Source organism: Zingiber officinale, chromosome 11A (assembly GCF_018446385.1).
Source record: "Zingiber officinale cultivar Zhangliang chromosome 11A, Zo_v1.1, whole genome shotgun sequence".
Classification (NCBI taxonomy): Eukaryota; Viridiplantae; Streptophyta; class Magnoliopsida; order Zingiberales; family Zingiberaceae; genus Zingiber; species Zingiber officinale.
In genome coordinates this window covers 2,467,349-2,485,178 of record NC_056006.1, presented here as the reverse complement: position 1 = coordinate 2,485,178, position 17,830 = coordinate 2,467,349, and the positions used below count along the sequence as shown (strand labels likewise).

The following is a 17,830-nucleotide window of genomic DNA, read 5'->3' as shown; positions in this document are numbered from 1 at the left end:
TAACTCAAATAATCCAAACGTTGAGTTAATTGATATTTATAATAATTTCGAAATGAAAGAAAAGAAGTGTTTATAAAGTTTCATAATTATTTATCATAATTAAATCTAAATTGAACGATAAATGGTGGACTAAAATGAACTCATTAAACATTGAAATTGAACTTTAAACAAAGTTTAGGTTACAACGATTTATTTAAAAAAACATTTTTTTTAATGTCATAATTTAAAGGACAAAAAATATTATAATAAAGAAATAAAAATATTCTTTAAAATTATTATTCTCAAATGGAAAATGAAAAATTAGCAACTTCCACCAGCAATTAAGTTCTACTGGCTAACAAAATAAAATAATATGAAATCAAGTGAATTTCTGTCAATTTATTTTAAAATTAATTAACAAAAATTATGATTAAAAATTTGTTTAATCAATAAAAACGAGAGAGAATAATATTTATAAATTAAAGGAAATCACAACAGTGAACTAAATGGATACATAAAAAATAATCCATATAACAAAAAAAACCCAAATAATTGAAACAAACATAAATCTGATGATAACAAACTACCAAATATTTTAAATGACCAAGCTTATAGGCTTCAATAAGATCAACAAATTCAGTGTGAAAAATGTAGTGTACAAAGCAAAGGTCCCATTTTGAGTTAATGGCAGATTTCTTTACTAGTGAACAAAAGCCATTCAATGATTACAACATTGATCTGCTGATCCGCTTTAAGTTTGTGCTCTAAAATGACGATGGTATTTTTTTATCCTTTGTAAATGAATAATTCTACAAGCATCTCATTTGCTCTTCATTTCAGGCTGGACTTTGTGATACCGTTGCTTCTCTACAAAGAATTCTCAGATATTCATCTCTTGGTCTTTCACGAATGCCTAAGAGCCCACAAAACTATAGTGTACAATCACGAAAAAGGTGCGAGCTTGAGGCGCTGAGTCGGGCAACAGTTTGCTTGCAGCTCGAGAGCACCATCTGGAGGTGATGCCCAAGTGGAAGTATATGGTTGAGAGCATGTTAAATTAAAGGGTGTCATCCATTTCGTCGGGAAGATATAGCTTCTCCATTGCAGCCTGTAGAACAAGCAGGGTTACAAAACAGTAAGGCTAATGTAAGGACTTGGTGTTGATATCCTTGTGGATGAGATTTTCTTTTAAAGAAATGAATAACATTAACTGATAAATGATATTTTACATTGTTAAAAAGCATGTAGTCAATAGCAACTAGGGTTAGATATAACAAACAAGAGCGAGGAAGGGCAAAAGCATGCGGATGTACCACCACCATGGTGGTTGAGGCATTGACATTTATACCAAACCATCATGATGTCAACATCCTTGTGGGTGGTCTCAAAAATAACAAGAAAAGCATTCATAAGTAAATGCTACCTTACGCCTTTAAAAAACATTGACATCTATGCCGAAAGGTCATGTGGGATTGATAACCAACAGTGCTACATACAAGCAAAAGAACATGCCAAAATACCACCATCATGGCGGTTGTTACATTGGCATATTAACCATGGGACATGGTGTTGATATCCTTGTGGGCAATCTTGAAAACAAAACCAAAAAATCATTCATACTCATATAATAGCAAAAAAAAATGGCGACTTTTAGTACCTTAATGGTGGCGACATCAGCAGCAGGAGGCTTTAAATCCAAGGCAAGGCCAAAGCATAACATTGCCTTTTCATGCATTTCAAATCGTTTATAGATCTTACCCATCAATGCATACACACAACTTTCATGAGGTGCACTCTCCTTGAGCTGCTCCAACTCATTCAAGGCCTCATCATAGCATTCAAGACTGACTAGTATAATGGCTTTCTGGTAAACAGGAAGTGGATTCTGCTTGTCAGCAGATATTGCCCTTTCGATCATTTCCAATGCATCTTCATTTCTCTGATTGATTTTTACCAAAACAGAAGTGAACAACAACGAAAGATTAGCACATGACAAATATAGTAATGGACATAGGAAATTAAAAATACATTTTTCTTCAAATTGGGCACCAGCTAATGGCACATCTAGAGCTTTAGTGACAACCAAACCAAAGATCAAGGACAAAGATCAATAAGGAAAGACAATTTTCTTCAGGGGGTCAGTAGCAAAGGATTGGGATAAAACCTGCAATGCATGTTGTGTCATCCCAAGATAACACATGAGAACTGAAGATCGTGGATTTATATTGTAAGCTTTATGGAGGTGATGTTCAGCGAACTTAAACTTCTCCTGCCGTAGGTATACCACTCCAAGTCCATACCAAGAATTATAATGCCTCTGGTCTATTTGAAGTGCACTTTGGTAGCATTTTATTCCATTCTCAAAATCCTCCAACTCAACATACCTGTTAATTAGAAAAATGCAGTTAGAAAACAGGTTGCATAAAAGTGGGAACGGGAACTGGCAACTTCTACATTGATAAACAATGTTTTGTCTGACAAAAAAAGAAATGGCAGAGGCAATAAGGTCACATACTCATGGCCACAAAGAGTGTGAGCATACACAAATCTTGAGTCGAGTTGCACTGCACGTTGGAAATTTTTCAGTGCAGTCTCATGATCTTTCTGCAAGCTATAGCAATTGCCCAATGCACACCTAAGGAACCATTGTATAAAAGGAAGTTTGTAAGTGAAGGATTTGTTTATGGAATAAAACCAAAGAAAAGAAAATATCAGAAATAATGAAATACTAGAATTCTAGATTATTATATTGTTGAGTCAAAAGTTTGAAGAATATTTAACAATGTTTGGGTGTTGAGAGAAAAATTTTAATACAGTAGACTAAATGTTGAAACAACAAAAAGTAGTGGAAATAATGAAAACAAGTTGGGTGGGTTGTTTCCTGTTATTTCTTCCCTGACTTTCTTAGGGAACTCTTCTCCCTCGACAGGATGCTATGATCCTTGTAGCAATGAGTCCAAATTATAGATGGTTGACTACAAGGATCTTATCAGTGAACTCAACAGACACTATATTGTGAGTAGACCTGATTTTTTGAATTATTTAAAAAAAAACATTTGAGTAGAATTTTCTTCCAGTAACTTATTATTATACAAGAAGGGGAGCCTTGGCGCAACAGTAAAGTTATTGCTTTATGACCAAAAGGTCACGGGTTCAAATCCTGGAAACAACCTCTTGCAAAAAAACAGGATAAGGCTGAATCCTTCCCCGGGACCCCGCATAGCTGGAGCTTCGTGCACCGGGCTATCCTTTTTTTTATCTAATTATTATACAAATTTAGCTATAGAAATCAAACAAACAACTTTGGACATGTCTCTACATCATCGTAATATAATTTTCATTTTATTATATTTGCAGTGATACCCAATCATTCTTGAATTTTGATGTATGACTTTATCCCTTTTCTTACCAACCCACAAATTCATTCTAGGAATCTCTGGAGCACAAAATTTCCAAATAGAATTCATAATTTCGTCACAGAAGCAAGCCAAAAATGTTAGACTGTCCAATATACACTAGAGATATGTTTAGTCTTACACTCAAATTAGGAAATTAAAGAAATAAAGATTATTGACATTGGAAAATTCTGTTTACTTCTCCAGCTAAACAAGTTGAGAATTTCTCTTGGAATAAAAATCTATACAATTTTAAAGAGAACATCAACAAAAACTAACATTTTTTTAAGTAATATATATTCCTTGCTAAAATTAATACAACTACATAATGCAGAGCTTGAAAAGCATACCAAGCTTGAGGAGATAATCTGTCAACTGATAGAAGCTCTTTAGCAAGGTAACTCAATTTCATTTCCTCCTTCATATGCTAGCAAAAGAGAATTAGGAGCGTTAAATTGTCATTCTAAGGAAACTTATCAATTAAACTAAATCAAATTAACTTTAACCTAAGCTACCTTACCTAGTAACCAGTAATTCCTAAGTGTTAACTTAAAACAATTATTTCGCAAGAGAAATATCAATATACACACTTTTTAATATTTTAATACTGGCTGCATTTGTTCTGCATCTGTTCCTGCATATGCACTATGCAGTAAATCGACCACATATAGCCTAACTATTTGAAACTTTGGTAACAAATATTCTCTCATAAATTAGCATCAGAAATTTGTTCTCACTAACTACATGGCAGATGGAATTATAGACAAATACTGCACTATGTAAAACTGCTCTAAGATTCATAAGCATGAAGTGGCAATTTATAACACTCATCTATAGCTCATCCAACTTGCAATGATAAGGTATCAAATCCCATAAAATAGGGTACACCAGTTTTTGTTAAGTACACCCATCAAAACTTATCTGATCTGCAAAATGCCCACTAGATTCAATTTGGGGGAAATGACCACAAGTGAAATCTATTTGTAAATTCAATCAAGAATTTAGCTATATTCACAAACAAACACCTCATTACTCCACAAAAACCATAATCAAGATGAGGTATGAGAGGCATTTCATAAATATAAAGGTAACTTCTCGGAGAAACCTTGTCAAACTGAATCTAAGGTGACATATTGCAAACAGAATGCAAACTTTGAGAGTGCAACAATAAAACTCTATATGTTATTCTTGTCAAGCAAAATGAAATTCTCCCTACACTAATAGGAGACCTCCATAAACATGACCAACTACATAAATATAGTGCAAGATAAAAAAAAAAAAAAAGACAGCCCGGTGCACGAAACTCCTGCCATGTGGGGTCCCGGGGAAGGATCCATTGTACGCAGCTTTACCTTGCTTTTTGCAAGAGGTTGTTTCCAGGATTCAAATCCGTGACCTTTTGGTCACATGACAACAACTTTACCGTTGCGCCAAGACTCCCCTTCAAATATAGTGCAAGATAAAACACAAAAAAACATTACCATATATAAAAACTATTCATGAATTTACAAGACTTACATAAAGAACTGTTGAATAAATATCCATTGACTCCAGTATGGATGGTGACACTCGGCGTGCTAAATCAAAGAAGTGATCTGCTTCAAAATAATTGACTAGTTCGAAATGAATTTTTCCAACCTGCATTGCTGAATTTGTAAGTAAATATATAATACAAAAAAGCATCAAATCTTAATGCCCGTATTACAATGTTGCTCAAGATGTAAAGAAAGAGAGTGAGCTAAGAGAAGCAGAGTGTAGCAACAATAATATTAAAATTCAAACTGGAATCCATCACAATCCTTGTGTCTTGAAACACCAAAAAAAAACAAAGTAGTTCAAAAATTCATAATGTTTTCCAAGACTAGTGAATATGCCTAGAAATTCCATAGACAATACAGCAATAGAGAACATAAGCAATGGTGAGGGAAAAGCAGTCGGTTCCATTATCTGCTGCCATTATACTTTCTTCCAAAATCATAAGTTATCTGATTTCCATTCAGCAGAAACACAAGCATATTGCGGATGAAGAAATTCAGATTTCATATCACATAAAATGTGAAAACTTAAGCAAAGAAGTTTTTAGTTTTAATAACTAAATACCAGAGACATAAAATGCCAAAGCAGAATCATGCAAGCCATCTTATACCAAAGAAAGGCACTTGACCTGGGATAGCACCCATCCAGTATTGAATTGCTTTTCTGAAAGTTTCAGGTAAACATCCAGTGCTTCCTGCTCACAGAACATAAAAGGCATTTAGGCGTGCAATTATGCAGAATTTTTCTTTCTCATACTCCATACCTGACACCTATATGAACAGGAAAGCCGGTAGCCTTCTCCAAGAGTTCTCAGTAAGCATAACAGTTCTTGAGCACCATTAATCAATCTCGAATCTTGTGCCAAGTCTCCAATTGCCTTACCCTGCTCAAGGTATCTACTATCACCTGACATTGATGTAGAAGAGGAAGTTGTTGCCATATTCTCCATCCGGGAATCATCAAAAGCCTCTGATCGTCTCCCTAAAAGTAATAGAAGATCAAAAAAAGGGTAGATAGAGTGGAGAACAATATGTTTCACTATTAGCGATGGCCACAACCGGTAAACAGACTTAGTCAAATCTAATTTAGATCAATTCCATGTACAATAGCCTTCAGAATAAATCAGAAAATTTAATCTTGAAAAGCATATGTGACAAAGATCTATTGAAATTTGCATACGCAAAGTCAATGTTCTAAAAATCGGCCTAGGCGGCCGCCTAGGCCCCGCCTAGGCGCTAGGCACTAGCCAGCCGCACCGAAAACATGCTAGTCGGCCAGCCTAGTTGGCTTTGGGGCCTAGGGGGGATTAGGCGGCCCTAGGCGTCAACTAATCGATCAAATCCTCTAGGCGCCGCAGAAATAGTGCAGGGTTTTCATGATTTTTTATTAGTTTGGGCTTTTAAATTTAAAGCCCAATTTTTAAAAAAAATTGAAATGTAACCCCGAGTTTGTGTCCGATGATAATATTAAGTTTGTGTCCGATTAAGAACAAGTTGTTGAAAAGTATAGAGGAGAAAAAATGGAATAAATTTGTAATATTTTATTAGTTGTGTAATTTTAAACTTATTTAAAATTTGATTTATTGTGTTGGAGTTATAGAATGTGATTTATTATGTAATTTATGTTGATACCGTGAAATCTGTCTAGTAGCACCTACTCCCCGCCTAGGCAGCCTAGGCGCTAGGCGTTGATCTAGCGCCCGACTAGTGCCTAGCGAATTTTAGAACCTTGCCCAAAGTTATCTATAGACAAAGAAAATATCACAAACTTAGAAATGGGCCATGTCACAAAAAAAAATGACCACTAACTGTGTTGATGACCTTATCAGGTGTCGGTATGCTTTGCATATTTCATGCAGATGCACACTTGCCAGGTTATGTGATGCAGCACAAGTGGAGATTGAGGCTTGGGTGGTTTAGAGAGTAGAAATCTGGAATGAAGTGTTAAGGGATTGTAGAAACTTAGGTATCACACCTAGGGTTTCTTAGGCATCACGCCATAGGGAGATTGTATCACACAACCAAAAAGAACTCTCAAAACTTTGATATCTATTCCATATTCCAATAGGACTCACAAATGACTAAGCAACATAAATGCCAGTAGATGGAATCATTGAAAACACAAAGGAGTCATAAAGACACATAGGAAAAATAAAAAGACTCATCACTATGCTACAATTTCCATGCAAGGGAAATGAAAGCACATTAGAATTATTGGACATTTAATGATGGCTTTTGACTTTTAACTTCAACCCTTTAGAATTGATGAACTTTATATCATTTCCCAAATAGGTTTATCATCTTTTAAGACATGCCAAATTAATAGTGGAGTTTTAAAATCTTTATTTCTACCTGTAGACTTTTAATGGAGTTTGTCACTTGTCTCCATCAACTCTCCCCGGATGAGAAAAACTAGTCCCTGGTGAGTTAAAAGCGTGGAATCGTCCCTTGCTCTCCTTGCACTTGATTACCTTTAGATTGAGAAATCATGACTTCCATTTAGACAAATTTGCATGCCATCAAATTGTTCCATCATGCGAACAAGTATCTCATCACGTTGACAATTAGTCAACTTTCCTCTAAAGCTCCACCCAGATCTTGTAAGCATATTAACTCGCTCTACTACCAAATGATACTGAACAAGTTTTTCTCACCCGGGAAGAGTTGATGGAGACAAGTGGAGACTCCATTAATAGTTTATAAAGCAGAAATAAAGATTCGCAAACTCCACTATTAATTCGGCATGTCTTGGAAGATGACAAACCTACTTGAGAAATTATATAAAATTCATCAATTCCAAAGGATTGAAGTCAAAAGTCAAAAGCCAACTTTAAATGTCCAATAATTCCAATGTACTTTAATTTCTCATGCTTGGAAAATTGTAGCATATTTATAAGTTTTTTATTTTTGCTATGTGTCTTTATAAGTCCTTTGTGTTTTCAATGAATCCATCTACTAGCATTTATGTTGTTTAAGTCCTTTGTGAATCTTATTATAAATGTGTATTGCTGTAATCTGCAAATATGGAATAGATATCAAAGTTTTGAGAGTTCTCTTTAGTTGTGTGATACAATCTCCCTATGGTATGATGCCTAGGAACCCTATAGGATGATGCCTAGGAACTCTTAGGTGTGATACCTAAGTTTCTACATTTCTTTATACAATCTTCCTATGGTGTGATGTCTAGGAACCCTTAGGTGTGATATCTAAGTTTCTACATTTTTTTATACAATCTCCCTATGGTGTGATGCCTAAGAACCTTCAGGTGTGATAACAAAGTTTCTACAATCCCCTTACCACTTCATTCCAGATTTCTACTCCTTAAACCACCCAAACCTCAATCTGTGCTTGTGCTGCATCATTATTCATGTATATCAAGAATCAATTAAGTAGGAACAACTATTATTTGACCACATGTAACAACAACAACTAAGCCTTGACCACATAACACATAGTAAATAATAAGCAACAAGAAAAGTTTTTGTAAGTTGCACTAGGAAATGAATCAAATATTTGAACTATTCAACCTATCAGAGCCATATTCAGAAACCCTTCCTATTAATCATAGTGAATTCAGGTTCATGCAGTTTGGAGTTAATGTTTGATTTTCTAAATATCAAACTAATTATGGTATACAAATACAAATGTGTACCTCATTATATAGGTGAATTTGGGGATATGTATTTAAATTCTAGTCATGTTTTAATCAAGTTGAATACACTCATATATAAGGGTAACCATGGCACTCCTTTTTATCATCCCAGGTCATTGTTACTATTTCTTCTTTTAAGAGGAATTTTTTGTTTGCTCGCCAAATTTAACGAATTGTTGGTGTCATTAGGGATGTTGACAACTGTCAAGGACTTGCATATGAAGAAACATTGGGATGAATCACCACGAGAACATTCTTCATCATAGCCATGTTGTGTTAACCACCAAAATCTCCTTCCTTTAGTTGTAGTGCCACTGTGACCAATTGGCCTTCCAGGTCTCGACTCACTCTTTCAAGACCATGCAAATTACATCACTATAATGCACAATCTGTTGACTTGGAGAATCAAATCAGCTTGTGTCCTGTTAAGGAACTTTATTTCAAGTGTACATTTAAAGTTGCCCAGTACAACCACTTGAAGCATGGATTTTTCATCTCATACCCTGACATTTTGAGACCACAACTCAACAAGTCAGCATTCTTAATGCTTTAAAGTTGGCAATTTTCACCAGACTGGAGTATGCATATAAGTCAAGCCAAGTCATTTTGCATCCTATCTAGTGATTATCAATTGCTCCGAAGCATCCATTACTCAAATCTTCTTATCATTGAGATTGATGTAAACAAAAAATATTAACACCATTTCTAAGTTTGTGTACCTTGATTCAACTCCAACTCCTCCCTTAGTACTTAAAGCAAGCAAATGGCTTCAACCATTGTCTCTAGTTCTGTTCATGTTGTTCTCAGAATGATTACAGAACATTAAATCACTCTACTTTTGAAGATGAAGCTTCCTTCTTCTTGCCTTTGGAACCTTTCAATAAATTTGATAGATCCAACACCAAGGCATTATGGACAACATGCGAAAAACACTTCCGAACCTTGTTGCTGCCCTACATAAGCAATCTAGATAAGAATCTATGCCTTTTAGAAGAATCCACCTTTTTCATCTTACGATCTTTCCTTCTCCACCTTTATCAGAACCAAATACTCTTTTAAAAAAAACGCATGTGATGCTGGTGGAACGATGTAGCTTTAGCACTATAGCTCCTATGAGCAAATTCAACGTGTTTCTTTAATGCAATTTTTATTCGTCATCCCAACATTATAGTGAATACAACTCTTGTTGAGCTCAATTGCAATCCATCCATGAAGGAGTACTGACTAATCTCTATCATTTTAGAGATGCCAAACAAGATTACTGAGAACACCTTGGCATACTCATAGACAAATAATGATGCATCAACTGACACTAGTTTCACCCAATAACGAACTCCACGGCATTGGGTAAAATTGGGATTTGAACGCTGGCTTGATTGCTTCAGATCATTCCAGTTACAAATTTATAAATGTCCCTATTGTTGGTGCAATTTCCCTAAGTCAAGGTTGACCAGTTTAATTTAGCTTGAGTTGGCTTGAGCTCGAGTGTTTTGATGTTTGACAATATATATAGAGATTGCAGGTGCAATTGTCCGTTTGGGAAGATTGGTCAAGTTTGACAAGTTTGATGTGAATAAGAATCATGTAGGTCAAGATTGACCGGATACTTGATAGGGAAGTCCTAATTAGAAGTTAGGCAAGCGCAAGTCCAACGGAAAGGTTGGCAGAAGAAGAAAATCCAAGTGGGTTAGTGTTGATCGAACACTTGATGTGGAAAGTCCTGATGAGTGAAGTCATATCAAAGTCCTAGTGAATGAAGCTAGACAAATGAGAAGTCTGGTGAGTAAAGTCAGACAGTTCGAAAATCCTGGTGAGTGAAGTCAGGTGAAAAACTCTAGTGAGTAACACTAGGTGAAAAACCCTAGTGAGTGACGCTAGACAGAAGGAAAATTCTAGTAAGTGAAGCCAGTTGAAAGCCCTAGTAAGTAAAGCTAGGTAGTGAAGAAGTCCTGGTGAGTGAAGCCAGACATATGGAAATCCAAGTGGATAAAAATTGACCGGATATCTACTGTTTGGAAGTGCAAGTGGGTCAAGGTTGACCGGACACTTGGTGAAAAGTCTCAGTAGGTCAAGATTGAACAAATGTTAGGCAATGAGAAGTCCTAACAGGTCATGGTTGACCGGATGTTGGAAAAATGAACCCTAGACTTGGATGTAAGAAGTTAGGGTTGGTAATTGATTAGGATAATCGATTACCAAGACCTTAATCGATTAGGTTGATCGATTAAGGAGATTGGCGAGAAACGCATGCCTAATCGATGAGGTTAGAAAGCGTAATCGATTACACTTTAAAAACTAGTCGTTATCAGGCCGATAAAAGGCTTTGGCGTGCACTGTTTTCCCACTGCGCTTACGATTCTCCTCTTCCACTCTCTTCACCAAGCTCAAATCTTCACACCAGTTCTTGGAGATTTAGAGAGAAGTGTTGCTACACTTCCAAGTTGATCAAGAGGTGTCTACAACCAAGAAGTAGAAGCTAGGGTTTCATTTGTTATAAATCTAGTACGATTTCATATTGTATTAGCTTCTTTTGTTCTTCTTATATTTCTGTATTGAGAGCTTGTACAAGGTTTCTCCACCTCTAGAGTGTTTTCGAGAAGGAGTGTTTTATAGTGGATGTGTGAGAGAGGGTCGGATCCTTGGATTAGTCACCTCGTTTGAGGTGGATACCAAGTAAATCTCGACGTTAGCATTGGAGAAGTTTGCTTGAATGGTTTCCGCTGCAATAACTCATCGATCAAGTGAACGGAGCTAATCACCCCTTAGCTCCCAAAGTGTCCTAACACTTGGAATCTCAGTGTCATGCATAACTTGGCATCAGAAACAAGTGCCTAGTTACAATTGATACTTTGGCTTCCTCGCCTTCTAATTTTATTGCATAGAATTATCAAGGAGTTCTCCAAAACAATTCTAGTGAAGTTATACTAACATCCATAAAACGTTACCACAACAACTAAGGGTCATGCAAGAAACAGTGTTGAATAGGACTTCACCTTCATCAAAATTTTCAGAGATCCAAGAATGTCCTTTCCTAAATGTCAAAGATCGTGACGATGCTGCATTCACTTTTGATGATGATGATGAAGAAAATCCTCCAAGGAACTTGGTAGAAGTGTGACCATTTCCATTTCCTATTACTTGAGTAGCATTTGAACTCGCAACAGCTATTGCTTCAGCTGACAGTCTATTTGAACTCGCAACAGCTATTGCTTCAGCTGACAGTCTTGTACTACGTCTTGGTACAGAATCAGAAAACAATCTCCCTGAAACCTGACAGATGATTCTTGCTTGGTTAGATAATCAAGTTCCAAATGTCTCATTAAGATAAAATGTTGACAAGAAGCCTAAGCAAAATGGCAAATTAGATTTAAAGTTTAATCAGATATCTAATATAAATGAACAGCATAATGAGTAGAAAAACTAATACATGGCATAACAATCAGAAAAACATTATAAGGTATATGATGATGTCTAAACATTAAGGAGAAACCAAAAGATTAGAGTCTATAGCATGAGCCAAATACACACCAATAGATTGAGTAAAGTGGAAAAATGATGCACTTCGCTGTGTGCCCTGTGCAAACGATGATGTCAATATAAAACTAAATAATATATTCATGATATAACAGATTATGATAATAATAATATTCGATAGGGGCAATCATAATCACAATGACAACAACAGCAAAATAATTGCAACAAAGTACTAAAAGACAGTTCTAGGTAGTAGGTAAAAGCAAGGGGCCTTAACAATCAACATTAAAATAATGTTAAAATGGAGGGAAATATTAAATTAAGAATAGCTAATATTCATGTGTATATATAACATTCTAACTAAGAAAAGTCAAAATCAACAAAAAAAGGAAGAAAAAAAACATTCAAAGTGTGTTTTAAGATTAAATAATGAAATATTAAAAAACAAATGTGAAAAAAAAAGAGACATCAGAAGACCAAGATCAAACCTAAGAAGGAGAAAGAAGAAATGGTCACAAATCAATGCAGACGTTGAGATTGGGTGAAAAAGAACGGCGAAAATCATGTGGGATGGCACATTTAAGCAATCAAGGATTGGGTACGCTAACGGGAGAAATAGGATTACTTTCTAATGTCAAACAAATAAGCAACTTATAGGAAAAAAATTCAAAAAAAAAATCCTTACACTGGATTGCTTAGGCGAACCGTATAGGATGTTTAGGCCACCTAGGTGGTCAACATGTGCCTTTTTTTAGAGGATCATATAATAGGGATCATCTAAAGCAGCTAGCTAGGCTGCCTAGATGGTCACCTTTTAAAACAATGAATTGACAATAACCAAAATACAAAAATGAGTTTGAGAATGGCAATGACAATAATTATATTATTGTTAATGTTAAGTGGAGAGTTCTAAACAACCTGCAGTCTTTTTTTATAGTTCTCGCACATGAAAAATATACTTGCATATGCAGAAATCAATCAGGCATTCATAAATCAAGAAACATATTTGGCTTGTTTGGAAATAATGATTGGTCGAGTGCCACTAGACAGAGTGGCAAATGCATACTATTGTTATTCATGTATTTCAAAGATAAACAATAGAGTCAATTATCAAGACAATCAGAAAAGAGTAACCTTTCGTAGTTTCCCCTCATCCAACACTTTCCTCCTAGGTGCTTGAACTGCTATATTATTCAACTTTGTAGAAACATCATTGTTGGCTACATTGAAGGAGACATGCACATTACGACATAGAGGTGGAGGAGCTACTCCAGAGAGCTGTTAAATAAGGAACCTACTCAATTTCATTTCCAGCCAAGTACAGAGGACTAAGTTGACAATGATAAAGGGAACAAAATTGGTAATTCATTAGAACTACAAGTTGTCAACAACAAGCCATGTGATCTACTTGACAATTAAACAAAAAAATTCCTGAAAAAATGTCCTTTGTCTTACCTTGCCCGTTGTACAAATATCTATTTCAGTCTAGTTCCTCCAAAATAATCTAGCAGGCAATAACAAATATGACAGTTCTCAGAAAAACCAGTATGGAGTTTGAAAATAGTGTATTGAAATTAAAAAAGTTTGATTTTCAGATGATATGAATGTTGGTTCCAGGTGAATAAAAGTGATGAATTATTTTCCATTGAGGTAAATAATAATAATAATAATAATAGCTATTAAAATAATAATATAGCAAAATGGAAAAACTCTGCAGCTGCATTCAGTTAAATCCTTAATGGCTTCATCACTATTTGATAACAAATGCAGGATCCACAGTGAAATCCAAATCACAAAGGATCAACTTCCAAAAAATACCCCATGGGTAACACACTAATCCTTTTAAGCAATTTTTCAAAAGGTCCACATACAAATCACCCTAATCATCAACGTTGTAAATTTGAGGTTCAGATTACATATCATTTTGGTTAATCAATTTAACTAATTGTGAATCGTATCATACTGTGAGACGTAAGGTTCGTATAAGAATTATAAAATATGTTAAAAAATAATTAGAACAATTTTTATCTAAATGTATGTAAAATAATATAATATTTCAGTTAATAGCATAATATAGTAAATGTGTAAAAAAGAATAGAATGTGAGTTAAATTATGCTTAAATACAAAGAGTCTGCTGCGTAAGTGTCTTAGTATTTTGGATTTGACTGAGATCTCTCTTTGGCTTTAACAATATAAAATCTTGGCTCCCTTGACAAATAGTCAAAGGAATTGATATTTTTTAAGAAACAGCCAAATGATTTTCCTAAGGTCAACCTAAATATTCTACACTTAAATGTGTCTAAAGCAATGATTCATATACTGTATCCACCTGTGTTGCTGCTGGAGGAGTGATATATTGTGAAAAATTTGAAGACCCACTGTTACTGGCCGGCACTTTTGCAATCATTACACTTAGTGGAAGAGAGGCTATCTCTCTTGTATTGTTTCCGAGTTGCTTTGATTGCCTTGGAATTGAATCCACAGAAGTCACTGCCATATTAGAAGATAGGTTATAGAATTCACTGCCATTGCTTGAGTTAAGTGAACTTGACTCAGATAAATATTGCTGCTGAATGCGTTGAGCAGCCATATCACTAAAGTAATCATTTGCCTCTTCTATGGCACCTGAAACCAATAATAATAAATAAGTTCATCAATAGCATGCAGTAACGAAGCCTAAGTCAGAATCTTTAAGCAACAAAGAAGATGGATTTAAGCAAAAACATAACAAAATGACTGATACAGACCCAGAACACACAGTTCATCATACGCAGCCCACAGTAGAGGATCTAAAGTCAAAGCCTGCATTAAGTGTTCAATAGCAAGGGCTTGTCTGCCCATGTACCTAACAAAGATGAAAATATGAAGACCTATATAAGCATAAAAATGGTTCAGTTAATTTGGATTACAAAAAGGAATTACTTTATAAACTTGTTAGTCATATGGCAAACAAAACAGCAAAAAAAAATTACTAGACACTAAAAAAGCAAGATATAAACAGTAAGAAATTTGAGAGGAGAAAAAAATTCATTATCAAATAAATATAAATCCAAAAAAACCTTTTTTGGCAAAAAAAAATTATCATGTTACATGACATGACATGACAACAAATTAACCATAGTTGAACCCCCTAAATATAATCAGAAAACACTAGCCTCGGTGCACACAAGAAGCTACAAGTTTACATTGATTGTAAGAGTTCAAAATAATTCAACAACCTATATATAAGTCCAAGAAGGTAATGACCAGCTGCTCCATCTGGAACCTGCAGAGAGGAAGGTAAAGCAACTTAATGCTTTCTGTTTCAGCAATCTTCACGTGCAAATGATAAAATAATATTGATCAAGATCGTCGACTTTAAAAACCAATTGAATAACTAGAAATACGATGACTCTAAAAAAGAAACATCATTCAGCATTTCTATAGGACGGGAAAGTGTCTCAATGTTTGATGTTTGGGTGAGATTCACATGTAGAAAATACCAAAAAACCTAGGCTTTCAAAACCAATTCAAATTAGTAAAATGATACCATAGAATGAGATTGAAAAAAAATCAGTTCCTTGTGTAACTGTGGTTGCTGAGAAACTAAAACCAAAAGAACCATCCAACCAAATTCTTCAGCAAGATTTCAGTGATATGGTCTTGTTCTAGATTGATATTGAGAGTTCAGCACAATCAAAGAATATGCTGAACCTCACCAATGACGTTAACTAGCTTAGCCAAGTTTTTATGCATCCAGCTACTCAAATTGATTTAAATCACATAAGGAGAAGGATATACTGGTAATGATTTGCCATCCTGATAATTCAATTAGCTCCAGCGTGTAAGTTCTTCAATCATTCAATTCATAAGTAGCATATATGTAGAATTACCATGAAGAAGAAATAAATATGTCAGCTTGATGGCCAGATGAGTGTTCTGCTTTCATAAAGAACAACAACTAATATTGCCCTCCTAAATCGGTATTTCTCTCATTCAGTGTCCACAATTATATGTTTCACAAGCCTATATCCTTTTGAAGGAAGAAACATCTCTAAATTATCTAGTTATGGCAGAGGGTGTTAGACAACTGTAGGCCATTGTTGTTTTCAATGTTCATCAGTACATTTAGATGAGTAGAAAAAATGAATGAGGTACACACAGTGATATCTAGACTCATACGTTGGTGAAAAGAACAAATCCTGAATTTAATCTAGGTATCATAATACAATAGCAATCTAGATAACATGGAAGTAAACTTCATCTCAATAACTCAGCAGAATGAAATGAATACATGCCTCAACATTTGGTTCATTAGCTGGGCATAGTGCTGCTTCAGCTTCTTGTAGAAGATTCATCTGGAAACATGACATTGCAAACAAGTAGCGGGAATGTGGCATGCTTGTGCCTGCGTATATGGAAACCAAAAGGAGAATGTAATTAATTAACCCATCTGTAGTGCATAGAAGGCAAAAACAAACCAAATGAAGGAAACAAGAAGAGGTGTTTATTAGAGAATAACAGTACAGATCTACTAGGAGCACTGCATGCAGCTAACATTATTTAAGTGAACTATCATCCAAGATCAATAGAATCCATGCAAAGCGTTACATCCATTAACATCGTGAAACAAAATATTCATGCAATTTTCTGTGCCATTTTCAGACTGCGTACCTTTGGTATTTGGTAGGCACAATATGCTTTTCCATTTTGCAAGTAACAAGTTGCCAGGAGCTGCAAATTGATCTGCAATAAACAGACACATCACAAAGCATAAGTAAAAGTAAGCAACATGGGTTCAAATCCTCAATTAAAAACTTGAACCAAAAGAATTGGATCATCATGATGAGTTATGTTAGGGTGGTGTTTGTAGAGCTAAAACAACCACAAATTCCTCAAAATACAAATCACATACGCACAGCTTTAATAACTACATAGGACACCCAAAAAAACCAAAATGTCAATCAAATAAGTGTAGATTAAGGCTATAACATTCACTACATTCCAGCTGGAAAATTAGATTTTTCATTCCCATTTCATCAATACAAAGAGAAAATCTAACAAATTTAGCTGCAATGCACGTGCAATTCATGACGGGTAATTTGCACTGCTCGTCCAAGCAAAAGTAACTATATGTAAGAGAAAATAAAAAGCAAAAAAATGTAACGACTATTATGATTAACTACCAAAAGAAGGAACAAGCAGATTAATGTATAATCAAATGAATATGCTACAGATTCAGACCGGGAAGCAATCCTAAGAATACGTGAGAAATGGTTCGAATAACACTAGAAATAACGACCGACCAATAGCTAGAGATCCAGACCACAACAAGAAGAGAGAAGGAAATGCCAAATCGGACCTCAGTAGGGAACTCGGCGCAGAGTCGCTCGCAGAGGAAGATGGCATTGCGATGCATGAAGAAGCGAAGGCTGTTCTGGACGCGATCCACCATTAGGGTTTCCATGGCCGCTCGCCACCTTCTCCTTCGCTGCACTTCCGGGAGCAGGCGGCGCGAGGGAGGCGACCGAGGAGAGAAGGCCGGGAGGGCCGACGGAAGATCGGCGGCGCCGGTGGAGGAGGAGGCGGATCGGAGAGCGATCGATGGGAGTGAGAGGAAAGGGAGGGTTTTAGATTGGTGGGAGGTCGAATTCGAGGGTTTGATTTTGACGGTGTCGATTTCGAAACCAGATTTAAATTTGTTTCTTTTGAGCGACGGATAAACCATGCTTACTTCGACGCACGCTCAACACCTTCAATCATACGCGTTAATTTGACTCAAGGATCTGAGACACGTGGAAGCATCCTATTAATT

At 35.6% G+C, this 17,830-nt stretch overlaps 1 protein-coding gene across 2 annotated transcripts; it reads right to left on the bottom strand.

The window, feature by feature from the left end:
- Window positions 1–588: 588 nt before the first annotated feature.
- LOC122031884 (cell division cycle protein 27 homolog B-like) lies at window positions 589–17,694 on the bottom strand. Of its 2 annotated transcripts, XM_042591089.1 has the most exons (16): window positions 17,378–17,694; window positions 16,700–16,761; window positions 16,314–16,434; window positions 15,255–15,301; window positions 14,784–14,881; window positions 14,366–14,661; window positions 13,170–13,313; window positions 11,555–11,831; window positions 5,674–5,891; window positions 5,539–5,604; window positions 4,893–5,012; window positions 3,725–3,801; window positions 2,495–2,614; window positions 2,144–2,363; window positions 1,637–1,918; window positions 589–1,087 (listed from the first exon to the last, which is right to left on the bottom strand). In XM_042591089.1, exons 1-16 carry the CDS (start codon window positions 17,480–17,482, stop codon window positions 1,037–1,039), a joined length of 2,304 nt encoding a protein of 767 aa, XP_042447023.1. In that variant the 5' UTR covers window positions 17,483–17,694; the 3' UTR covers window positions 589–1,036. The 2 variants fall into 2 exon arrangements, with proteins under 2 accessions (XP_042447023.1, XP_042447022.1); XM_042591088.1 differs by lacking the exons at window positions 16,700–16,761; window positions 17,378–17,694 and having other exon boundaries at window positions 5,521–5,604; window positions 16,314–16,419.
- Between the last annotated feature and the right edge of the window lie 136 nt (window positions 17,695–17,830).